General features: G+C 51.3%; 1 protein-coding gene across 4 annotated transcripts in view; it reads left to right on the plus strand.

Moving 5' to 3' along the window:
* The window catches only part of heatr5a (HEAT repeat containing 5a), a 37,501-nt gene that overhangs the window by 23,337 nt on the left and 3,314 nt on the right, over positions 1-10,850 (plus strand). For 2 of the 4 annotated variants that reach the window (XM_061675381.1, XM_061675382.1), the window contains 17 exons: positions 1,891-2,136; positions 2,369-2,547; positions 2,626-2,694; positions 2,799-2,978; positions 3,039-3,219; positions 3,286-3,390; positions 3,510-3,644; positions 3,725-3,852; positions 5,916-6,063; positions 6,121-6,294; positions 6,358-6,459; positions 6,577-6,660; positions 6,862-7,062; positions 7,155-7,303; positions 9,135-9,242; positions 9,316-9,418; positions 10,507-10,660. In XM_061675381.1, coding sequence (XP_061531365.1) covers positions 1,891-2,136; positions 2,369-2,547; positions 2,626-2,694; positions 2,799-2,978; positions 3,039-3,219; positions 3,286-3,390; positions 3,510-3,644; positions 3,725-3,852; positions 5,916-6,063; positions 6,121-6,294; positions 6,358-6,459; positions 6,577-6,660; positions 6,862-7,062; positions 7,155-7,303; positions 9,135-9,242; positions 9,316-9,418; positions 10,507-10,660 — 2,446 coding nt within the window. Of the gene's footprint in view, positions 1-1,890; positions 2,137-2,368; positions 2,548-2,625; positions 2,695-2,798; positions 2,979-3,038; positions 3,220-3,285; positions 3,391-3,509; positions 3,645-3,724; positions 3,853-5,915; positions 6,064-6,120; positions 6,460-6,576; positions 6,661-6,861; positions 7,063-7,154; positions 7,304-9,134; positions 9,243-9,315; positions 9,419-10,491; positions 10,661-10,850 lie in introns of all 4 variants that reach the window. The other 2 variants (XM_061675380.1, XM_061675379.1) reach the window with 2 other exon arrangements.

Below are 10,850 nucleotides of genomic sequence, written 5' to 3' on the forward strand. Positions count from 1 at the left end.
ATTCACACCAAAGTCGCCTCACGCTAAAGAAAGAACATGAAGCGTGGGGAAGACATTCTCAGCCATAAACCCTAATCCGACAATGAGTCGGCTGTGAGGAGGCAAGTTTCATGAAGCTGGTGAAGTGACCAAAGTGGGCGGAGTCTGACCAGCAACAATGAGCCTGAACTCTCTCTCTCTTACAACTATATCAAAAGGAATGTTTGACATCCGGAACAGTAAGTCGCAGCAGTAAAACGGGAAAATCCCAAAACTAATTGCATCATTGCCAAGTCGTGAAAAACACACCAAATTCGACAAACAATGGAGTCCAGTTGCCTCAATTCAACCTTTGCGGATGACCATGACCTGGATGACTGACAATCTGCACGGACGAAGAAAAAACATTGCCATTTTATTTTGTCGGTAAGTTAAAAATGATGGAGTAAAACGAGAAAATGTCGTGACTGTCCAATTGAACCTTTGACACCCAGAACAAAAAGTTGCAGTGAAATGAGAAGACTGACCCATCTGTCCGTCCGAAGTTTGACACCCAGTCACAAATGGAAAAGTATTGTTTTTGCGCATCCAGAAGTGTGCACGGAGCGTGCGTACAAGCGTTTCCACGCAAAATATAGGATTTGTCAACTTGGACGGACGCGCGGCGCCAAGCTCTGACCATGCATGCGTACGCGCAAAACCTTGCGATAGAACATCCATCCGTCCATTTCCCGTCTCGCTTCTCCTCACGCGGGTCGCTGGCGTGCTGGAGCCTATCCCGCCATCCTAAGAGGGTCACCAAAGTCATCCCAGGGACGTCGCTGGGGCTTCTCGTGGCCACCGGACATTTTCACGGGAGATTGCGGAGAATTCAAGTCAATTCTCTTCCCCGTCCCATGTGATTTGTTTTCCGTTGTCGGTGACACATGCATTAATTGTTCCAAACAATATTTTTGGTTTTGTTTCTTTTACTCGTAAAGTCCCATTACAGCTCGGTTACATTCCCACTTTCCTGACAAGTTTCTCACTTAACGTCGGTCTCGCCGAGATGTTCATTTACTTTTCTTTGGAGAGGGAAGTCGCATCCCCGCGTCCTTGCTGTCCAGTCGTCCGTATACGGTCGACGGGAGGTGTTTCGTAATGCAAATGAGGCTCGGCGGGCGTCAGCTTGGCAGTTTAGAAGAGGCGGGATTTATCAAGACGCGTCGCCTGCTGGTGTGCGGGCGACCTATTCGAAGCACTCTTTGATAAATGAGGCTCCTGGAGCAGTAGGTCACGGAGTAAAACCAGAAAATGTCACAACTGTTCTTCGAACGTCCAACACGGGAAACCGCAAAAGTCAAAGAGTAAAATGAGAACATTTCATAGATGTCCAGCCAAAGTTTGACACGTGGAGGAGGAAATCACAGAGTAAAACAAGAAAATGTCGTCATTGTCGAGCCGACCTCTTGGCACCCAAAACAATAACTCGCAGATTGAAATGAGAAAATGTCACAACCGTTCTTCGACATCCAACACGCGAATCAATATAAAAGTCACAATGTCACAATTTGTCCATCTAACGTCCGACACCAAGAGCGGTCAAAGTCCAAGAGTAAAGCGAGAAAATGTTGGGATTGTCCAATCAAATGTTTGACACCCAAAACAATACGGCACAAAGTAAAGCCAGGAAATGTCATCATTGTCCATCTCATCAGACATCTGAAACAGTAGGTCACAGAGTAAAACGCTAAATGTGCAGCAGACATCTGACGCCGAGAATAGTACGAAAACTACAAGTGTCAACTTTTCCTAATTGTCCGTCCAATCGCACATCTGGAACACCAAGTCACAGAGTAGAATGAGAGAGTGTTGTGAATGACCACAGTGGACCCCGTCGGGTTCTCCTGATCGGTTGCCCTCCCCCCACAGATCGAAGCGCCGGCGCGGAGGCGGGTCAAGCGGACGAGGACGGGGACGGGGACCCCAGGGGCGACGACGACTCGTCGGCCTTCCGAGCTCAGGCGGAGTCGGCGGGCCCGTTCCCGGCGCTGCGCTGCTCCACGCGCTGCTTCGCCGTGGAGTGCGTGTGTGGCATCGTCGCGCGGTGCCAGAAAGACGACCCCGCGCACTTTGACCTGGCGTTGGCGCAGGACAGACGCCGGCACGTGTCCACCGGTAAGACCGCTATGGAAGGTTATCGGGGAGAATTTTTGGAGATTCCATCATCATAACATAACAACAACATCATTTCAGATTCCAACAAAAATGGAAACTGAGAAATTCAAATTGCAACTCAAATTCAAACTTGTGGTTTCAAACGTAAACTCTCCTCAATGCTGTAGCGATTTCTCGCCCGGGCGCGCCGCTAAGCCGCCGCGTCCCCGTTTGTGCGTGTCGCTCCCCTCAGACTTCCTGGTGCTCCACCTGGGCGACGTGGTGCGCGTGGCCTTCATGGCGGCCACGGACCACGCCGAGCGTCTGCGCCTGGCGGGGCTGCGGGCGCTGCTGGCCGTCATCGTGCCGTTCGAGAACGTGGCCGAACCAGAGTTCCCGGGTCACGTCATCCTGGAGCAGTACCAGGCCAACGTGACTGACGCACGACGCGCGACATTCATAAGAACGAAGCGCGCGGACGGAAGCCAACTGAAGTGTGTTTGTGCGTAGGTCGGAGCCGCTCTCAGACCGGCGTTCGGCGCAGACGCTCCTCCTAACGTCACGGCCAAAGCCTGTCAGGTGGCCAACATTCCGTCTTCTAGTATCTTCCTCCTCGTCCTCACTCCTCTTCCCACAATTCTCCTCGCTCATCCTCGCTTCTCCTCTTCGCCCCCCACGCGCAGGTCTGCAGCACGTGGCTGTCGAGCGGCGTGCTGAGCGATCTGCGCGACGTCCAGCGCGTGCGCCGGCTGCTGGCGTCTTCGTTGGCCAAGGTCCAGACGGGAAGCGAGCCGCGCGGTCGGCTGTACAATGAGGCCACGGTTACCATGGAGACCCTGGCGGTCCTGAAGGCCTGGGCCCAGGTGAAGGAAACTGAGCGGACTTGAGTTTTGGCGAAGGGAGTCTGACTGCGCTCGCCTCAGGTTTACATCGTGGCCGTCCGGAGGGGCCGACGGGAGGCCGGGTCGGGAGGGGCGGGCCTTCTGGCTCTGGTCCAATCGGATCTGCCCAAGTTGAGCCGCCTGTGGCCGGCGGCGCTGCGGGACTACAGCGTGCTGACGCTGCCCCGGGAAGACTGCGACGGCTCGCGAGCGCCGGCGGCAGGTTTGAAGCTCGGGTGCGCTCTGGAAGACCCTAGCGGTCACGTTTGAAACGTCCTCCTCGTCGCAGGGGGTTCCTTCTTCACGGCCGAGACAGCCAATCAGGCCAGGAGTCACTACGCTTCCTCCTGGGCGCCCATCCTGCACGCCACGGCGCTCTGGCTGCACAGCACAGGTCACGTCGTACTCGTCAGAATCTCCCCTTCCTCCCCGCACCTCTTCCTCCTCCTCTTCACACCTCTCTTCTCGGCGCCCCACGTGAATGTGTGTGCGCGCATCTTCGTGTGTCTCCAGGTTTCGTGACGTACGAGGACACCCCTGCCAACCTGTCCCGCCCGGTCACGCCCAACTCCATGGGGCACAGCGGTTCAGCGGACGACGCCGAGAGTCCGGAAGACGTCAACGCGGAGCGGCTGCACCTCATCCTGGGTAAGAGCGCCGGCGTTGATGCGCGACCCGCGCGCGGTGGCCTTCGCCTGCTCGCTCACCCCGCTTGTGTGTTGCGTCAGGCCTCAGCGTGCACTTCCTGTGTTCCCCTCGCTCGGAGGAGCAGATGGAGAACATCGCTTCCTGTCTGCAAGCTCTGCAGGCGCTGCTGGACGTCCCGTGGATCCGAGCCAAGATCGCGAGTGACCGGGTCGGTCCCTCGCCGCTCGCAGTTGGGCTGCCGAGATTCAATCAATCGATCAAACTTTATTTATAAAGCCCTTTTTCTGCAACTCAGTGCTTTACATAGTTGATATCAATCCCCCTCTGCCACACGCGGGGCAAAATCAAAAGAATGTAATTCGCTACCTGTGGCTGGACACAGACAATGCAGGTGAGGAAACTTCTCAGATGAGTCCAAATCATTGACAATTGAATAATCAACGCCATCATTTATTATTTTGAAGCTTTGTTTTGCCTCAAAACTGCCTCACTGGCCTCCTGCTGCTTTCCACTGTTGTCTGCCTTCTGTACCTTTTAGAAGAGGTGCGCACTCGAGTCATGAATGAAAGTTATTTACGTTGTCCTGGGTTCCTTTGTGACCCCTTGGATGAGTCGTTGCTGTGCTCTTAGGGTCATTTTTGAAGGTTCACCACCGTTCCATGTTTTACCCATTTGAGGATAATAGCTCTCACTGTGGTTCGCTGGAGCCCTAAAGCTTTAGAAATGGTTTTGTTACCCTTTTCAGACCGATTGTCAGTTGCCAAGCTTTTTTTTTTTTTGTCATTCTCACTGAAGTCATTCCGATCAAAGATCTCAGGTCAACTGTTGACGTGACGTGAGCTATTCCGATCTAGTGTATACGTTGAATTGGGACAACCATTTTCGAGACGTGTGACATGCGCATATTGACGTTTACAGTAAACCGCCCTCCATCGCGGGGGTTACGTTCCAGACGTGCCCTGCGATAGGTGAAAATCCGCGATATAGAAATATTGAATTTAAAAAATATATATTTTTGTAGTTTTCTTTTTTATGTGAAATTGTTTTAGGGTCTTCAAACACAATTTAAAAACAATACACACACATTTAAATATATTGAATATATTGAGAGAGAGAGAGTGAAGAGCAATGGAGAAAGAAAAATGCCTATCAAAATTAATTACACGTAGTAAGGTGTTTACATCCCAGAGAGACTTATAATTGTGCAATAATTTAAAAAAAACTGCTAAATAGCAGGACCATGAAGTGTAAACCGCGATATAGCGGGGTTTACTGTACGTCATAGGGTTTATCAAGATGGGGGTCAGTTGTATAGTTTGCACAGCAGTTGCGATTTTGTGTTTTTGTTGTTGTTATTTTGCACTTTTAGGAAAGCAGCAATTTGACAAAAACAAGTTACAAGCAGTTCAAAAATCTTCCTTGCAGACCAGGGGCCTCATGTACAAAGACTTCCTCCTGAAACACGGCGTACGTTCAAATCCAGAAAATGTCGTACGCGCAAAAACATCCAGATGTATGAATCTGGGCGTACGCATGAATCCAAACGCATTTCCTTCGCACGATCCAATCAACGCGGAAAAGAGCGCACGTGTCGGAGTAGCTGACCCCTCCCACATTTCGATATGCAAATCATATTTCAATGAACCCTGCGCCTGAGATCCGATCTCTGCATGATCAGAAAAAAAGGAAAATCTGCGAGGGAATGAAGGAAAACATTTTTTCTGAATGGGAAGTTGCTCAATGAAGTGGAGGTGCGCGCGAAAATCCTCTTTGGCACGCCGTCCACCGGCGTTAACAACAAGCGAACACTGGAAAGAAAAAAAATCCTTTGGATGTACTTCATTTGAACATGTACATCGGTTGCACGTGATTAAAACGTTTTAAAATGACATAATGTACCTCTCTTCTAAAGAAAATACGGCATTTTAACACATTTTAATCATGTTCAAATGAAGTCCATTGTGAGGCCAAAGGGCGGTATAAATGATCACCTTGATCAATGAATAGGCGTCCTCACAAATATCAGTGATTCATCAAATACACTAATTAACAAGTGAATTCCGAGTCCTTGCATCTTTTACATTGTTGAAGTCAAATGTTGCTGGGCATGAATTGTTCATCAGCAGCTGCTTGCTGGGGCGATAAGCTGCAATTTACATGTCGTCCGATTACTCTGCTAATTGCAAAAATAAGGACTGACCAGTCAGTTGCGACAACGGCTTCTGGCAGATCGACTGAACGTGGCGTGTGTGCGCGTGTTTGTGTCGCTAGCTGTTGAGCGTGGAGCTGCTCAGCGTGCTCCACAGGCTGCTGGTCACCAGAGAGTCGGCGTCCGTCCAGGCGGCCGTGTCGGACCTGCTGGGACAGATCGTGAGGGCCGCGCAGGAGCACGTCAGGGAGAAGCGACACAGCGCCGAAGGTGAGCTCGGCGTTCGCTCGGGTTGAAGCACGGGGAACCGAACCTTGTCGCCCCCAGCGGACGACGGCGCGTCGGAGAAGGAGACCTTGCCGGAGTTCGGGGAGGGCCGCGATACGGGCGGCCTGGTGCCGGGACGCTCGCTGGTCCTCGGAGCGCTGGAGATCTGCCTCAGCGTGCTGCTCAGAAAACTGCCCGCCCTCAGCCCCAAACTGGCCGGGACCCCCAGTGCCGGTCAGGAACTCTTTGTGTGTGTGTGCGTGCGTGCACATTGTTCACGTGTGCGCGTGCACGCAGGTCCCGGCGGTTCGGTGTGGCGTCTGAGCGACGGCGATTGTCATCTGGTGTCGTCGGCCTTGTGCGTCCTCTCCCGGCTGCCGTCGGTCTGCTCGCCCGAAGGTTACAAACGACGCGCTGACGTCCTCGTCGTCGTCATGCCGACGATGTCGCTATCACGAGCGGCCGATGGAACGCTCGGAGTGTGTGACTGCCTTTGATTTGCTGGTTGTCACGCAGGAAGTGTGTCCGTCCTACCCGCAATCCTCTACTTGCTGCTGGGAGTGCTCAGAGAGATTGTGCTACAGCCCGGCGCAAACAATGGTAACACACACACACACACACACACACACACACACACACACAAACGCACATGCTGCGAACACGCATACAAAACTCTACTAGTTGCAGTACACGCAAAAATACACGAGTGACTCATGCTACGAATACAAACGCTGGTGAGAAACACGCACACATTTGGAGTATGAGGTGTGTGTGTGTATTCAACATGTGCGTGCTTTCCAGCGAAGTGCGAGCTCCCCGCGTGTCCTCTCCCGGAGGCGTCGGGCTCCGGCGACGGCGGGAGCGGACCCGCTCGGGTGGTGCGGGCGCTTCTGCTGGCGCTTAAGACCGTGTCGGCGTCGGCTCGGCGGGAGAAAAGTGGCGGCGCGCGCGACGCCGTACTGCGCTCGGCTCTCTGCGCGCTGCTCGACATGTGGAACGCCGGTACGCGCGCGTCGGCTTATCGGGGGACCGCTCAAGAGCATTTTCTTCTTTCCTGAATGTTGCCATTTATTGCGTGCGCGTGTTGCGTTCAGGGCCGAGCGTCGCGGACCCGACGGTCCTCCTGACGGCCCTGACGGTTTTCCTGCTGAGCGCCGGTCCGGACGTGTGCGCGGCGGCGCCTTCTCTGCACGCCCTCACGCTGCGGCGCTTCAGCGACGCCATGGACGCCGAGGACCCCGACGTCAGCGCAAGCGACCTTCGCATACACTTGACACTTGACACTCCTATAAATAGGCCTGTCACCATAACCTTTTTTTTTTTTTTTTTTTGAAAAGGAGATATTTTCCCCAAAACTATCATGATAAACTATATCGTTGTGGGTTGTTAGTTTGTTTATGCCTCTGAAATCGTGAATGAATCGGGCCCGCCCCCGAGCCGCGACACCGCGGTAGGCCCGCTGAAGATGAGCCCTTCACCTGTCAATCAAACATGCGTCGATGTTCGCCGCCGTCAACTATTGGCTGAATGTGTGCCATTGAGGTTATGCTTCAGAAACGGCGAACGTTCCTGTGCGCGTGTTAATTGGGGGCTCACGCGCACAACTCCTCGGAGAGGCGCCGACATTTTCAATGACAACAAACTGTAAACGTTCCCTTAAAGGGACACTGCGGAGCAATTTCAGTTGTTTACTGGCCAAAATCGATCTGATACATTCTACTAAGCAAAGAATTACTTTCACATGACTAATATATCCATCCGTTTTCTAGCGCTTATCCGAGGTCGGGTCGCGGGGGCAGCGGCCTCAGCAGGGACGCTCAGACCTCCCTCTCCCCGGCCGCTTCCTCCAGCTCTTCCGGGGGATCCCGAGGCGTTCCCGGGCCGGCCGAAAGACGTAGTCTCTCCGGCGTGTCCCGGGTCGTCCCCGAGCTTCTCACCCTTGACTAATATGTGTGTGTGTGTGTATATATATATATATATATATGTATATATATATAAATAAATAAAATCTTAACTGAACTTTTAAAATAGATGGTTAAAAATTTCAGAATCATCTTCATTTGCCAAAGTGGGTCAGAAACACACAAGGAGTTTGCCTCCAGTAGTTGGAGCCGCTCTAGTATGACAACAGACTTTTAGGACATAAAAGCACCCAACGGAGGAGAGTCACTTAGCAATGAAGGGTTGCCAGTAACGTGGTAAGGTTGATACAAAGACAAATGATGCCGAGTCAATTTAGAGCCGTTTGAAATAACTACGAAGAGAGCAATAGTAGAGAGATAATAGAACAGGGACAATTGTGCAAATGGTGCAGATACTTCTCGGGCGCATGAGCGGCCGGTATTGGTCAACAGCGGATATCCAAAGCGAGTGCACAAATAGCGTGGTAGCGTCGGAACAGATGGGAGTAATTCCCGCGACACCGGCGAGCTTCGGCCGGTCCGCCAATTTAACGAGTCCGGAAAACTATCGTGTCTGTTTTATGTATCAAATGATAAGTCGATATCGTAATCGTGGTGACAGGCCTGCTTTTTTAATGCCGTACTCTTCCGTGCTTACTCTTTTAATGTACAAAATCTTGCGCTTATGTGAAAATGTTGCTCTTGTAAACTTAACACCTATAATGTAAAAACCTGCCTCATGTTCAAACCTTAGCCTTATCATTTAAAGCCCGACTGTTCTTAACTTGCACATATAATATCAACCTTGCTCTTGTGGCGATGAAGCCTTACAATTTTGTTGTCGAAACCTTGCGGCTATAAACGCGCCCCTGGAATGTTAAAGCCTCACTCTTGAAAATAAACGTTCTTCTTTGCCAACTTTACTGTTATGGTGATAAAACCTTACCCGTATAAACAGACGTTCTATAAGCTGTCACCAAATCTGATCACAAAACGAGCCTTATTTTAAAACCGTACTCTATTATAAATGTTAAAACGTGACTGTATGATTATAAAACCAGACTTTTTTGCTCATCTTTAAAACCTTCCTCTTGCAATATTGTCCATTTCTGCATGGACCCAAAGCGACTGGACTGATTGAGTGATTGTTTCTTTCTTGTGGATGTTTTCCAGGTGTCGTGTCGATGTTTCCAGTTGCTGTCGTCGCTCTTCGGGGCGAAACCGGAAGTTTCCGTGCCGTACGTCCGCACGCTGGGACCGCCGCTGCTCAAATTCCTTCAGGTGCGCGACCCTACTCGCCCGCGGTCCGCGTCGCGACCTTTTGTCGACGTTCACGTTTGCGTTCGCTCGCCAGAAGGTGGCGCGGCGCCGGCCTCGAAGTCCCGAGGAGCTGCGGGCGGTTCTGGAGGGCGTGGCCGCCTTGGAGGTTCTGGTCCTGGCGGCGGACCAACACCAGCGTAAGAGTTGCGAGCGCGTCGTCTTCTGGAGAAATTGTCTCGGTGGCGAGGCGGTTATTCGTTTCTATCAATTCGTTTGTCAGGATGAGTCCTTCTTCTTTTAAAAAAAAAAAAAACTCAACAAAATCAATTCATCGGTAAACGGTGCCCGTGTAATGTTCCAAAACTATTTTCATTGGACTACTGCCTCAATATCTAAAAAGGGAGTATTCTATTAATCGTTTCAGCCCTACAGTGAACTATGAACAGAAGTCCACGATATATATATATATATATATAAAATATGATTAAAATGCTTATGGGAATGATTCGGAACGCAGTCCCTTGAGGATCACTATCTCGGTCCACAATAGAAAAATCCTTAGCTCGTGGAATAAACACAGTTCCAATGATGATTTGGTATCAGGAGAAATAAAGCTAAACCCAGAAGGTTGCATTTACGGGAAGTCCTCGATTTACGAACGAGTCCCGTTCCTACGCTGGCGACGTAACACGAATTTCCGCGCAAGTCGGATTTCACGGTTAAAGTCGAAATTGACCTCGAGATGCTTCTGTTCCGGGTATTGGCCCACGTGATTGTGACAGCGAGCTCGGCGCGTGCGTCGACGGGTGAGTGAGACGGGACTGCGAAGGAGGGAGGGTCGCGATTCGCGGAGGACCCGTTGACGTCGAATGTGCAGAGGCGCTAACGATGCCGTTCGAGCGGCACATCGGCGCTTCGTGCCTTTATTGTCGCCGCCGCTCGGCCTCGTATAAAGAAACTCAAATAAAAAAAGAAGATGCTGTACTTCCCATGACTGCTGAGAGTGTGAAAAAAGGCAAAGATGCTCCCGCCGCCGAACAAAAACACAGACGAGCGCTGTGCGCTAGCTAAGCAGAAACAAATGCAAAAGCAAAATGGCGGACGAGGCGCGAGCGTCGTAAAGTCGAAACGTCGTAACTCGAGGACTTCCTGTCAAAGTAGTGTTTTGGCAGCGTCTTGCGGCTTCTCTCGGCAATGGACTTCTTTTTCAAGAAGCGAAGGGGAAAAGAAATCAAAAGCGAGGGAACGTCGCAGCACTAACGTGTCGCAGTTGGTCCTCGCGCAGGTCCCGGGCTGGTGGCCATCTTGTTTCCCGCGCTCATCGACTTCCTGCTGGACGAGAACGCGCTGAGCTCGGCCCCCGCGCCGTCCCGCTCGCTCCACCGGGCGGCGCTAAAGGACCTCGTGCGGCTGGGACCGCAACACTCGGCCGTCTTCAGGTGGGCAACAAATTGGGGGGAAAAAAAACACTGATTTACAATGACGTGATATTTACAAAAAAATGTTTTACCTTTTATTTGCGTACATGTAAATGCAGAATGAGAACAAAAAGGCAATCTTTTTAATAGAGAAAAACAGCGCTATATTGTATAAAATGAGAATGTTAAGAAATAAACGAATCACTGCATG

Source organism: Phycodurus eques, chromosome 4, assembly GCF_024500275.1.
Source record: "Phycodurus eques isolate BA_2022a chromosome 4, UOR_Pequ_1.1, whole genome shotgun sequence".
Classification (NCBI taxonomy): Eukaryota; Metazoa; Chordata; class Actinopteri; order Syngnathiformes; family Syngnathidae; genus Phycodurus; species Phycodurus eques.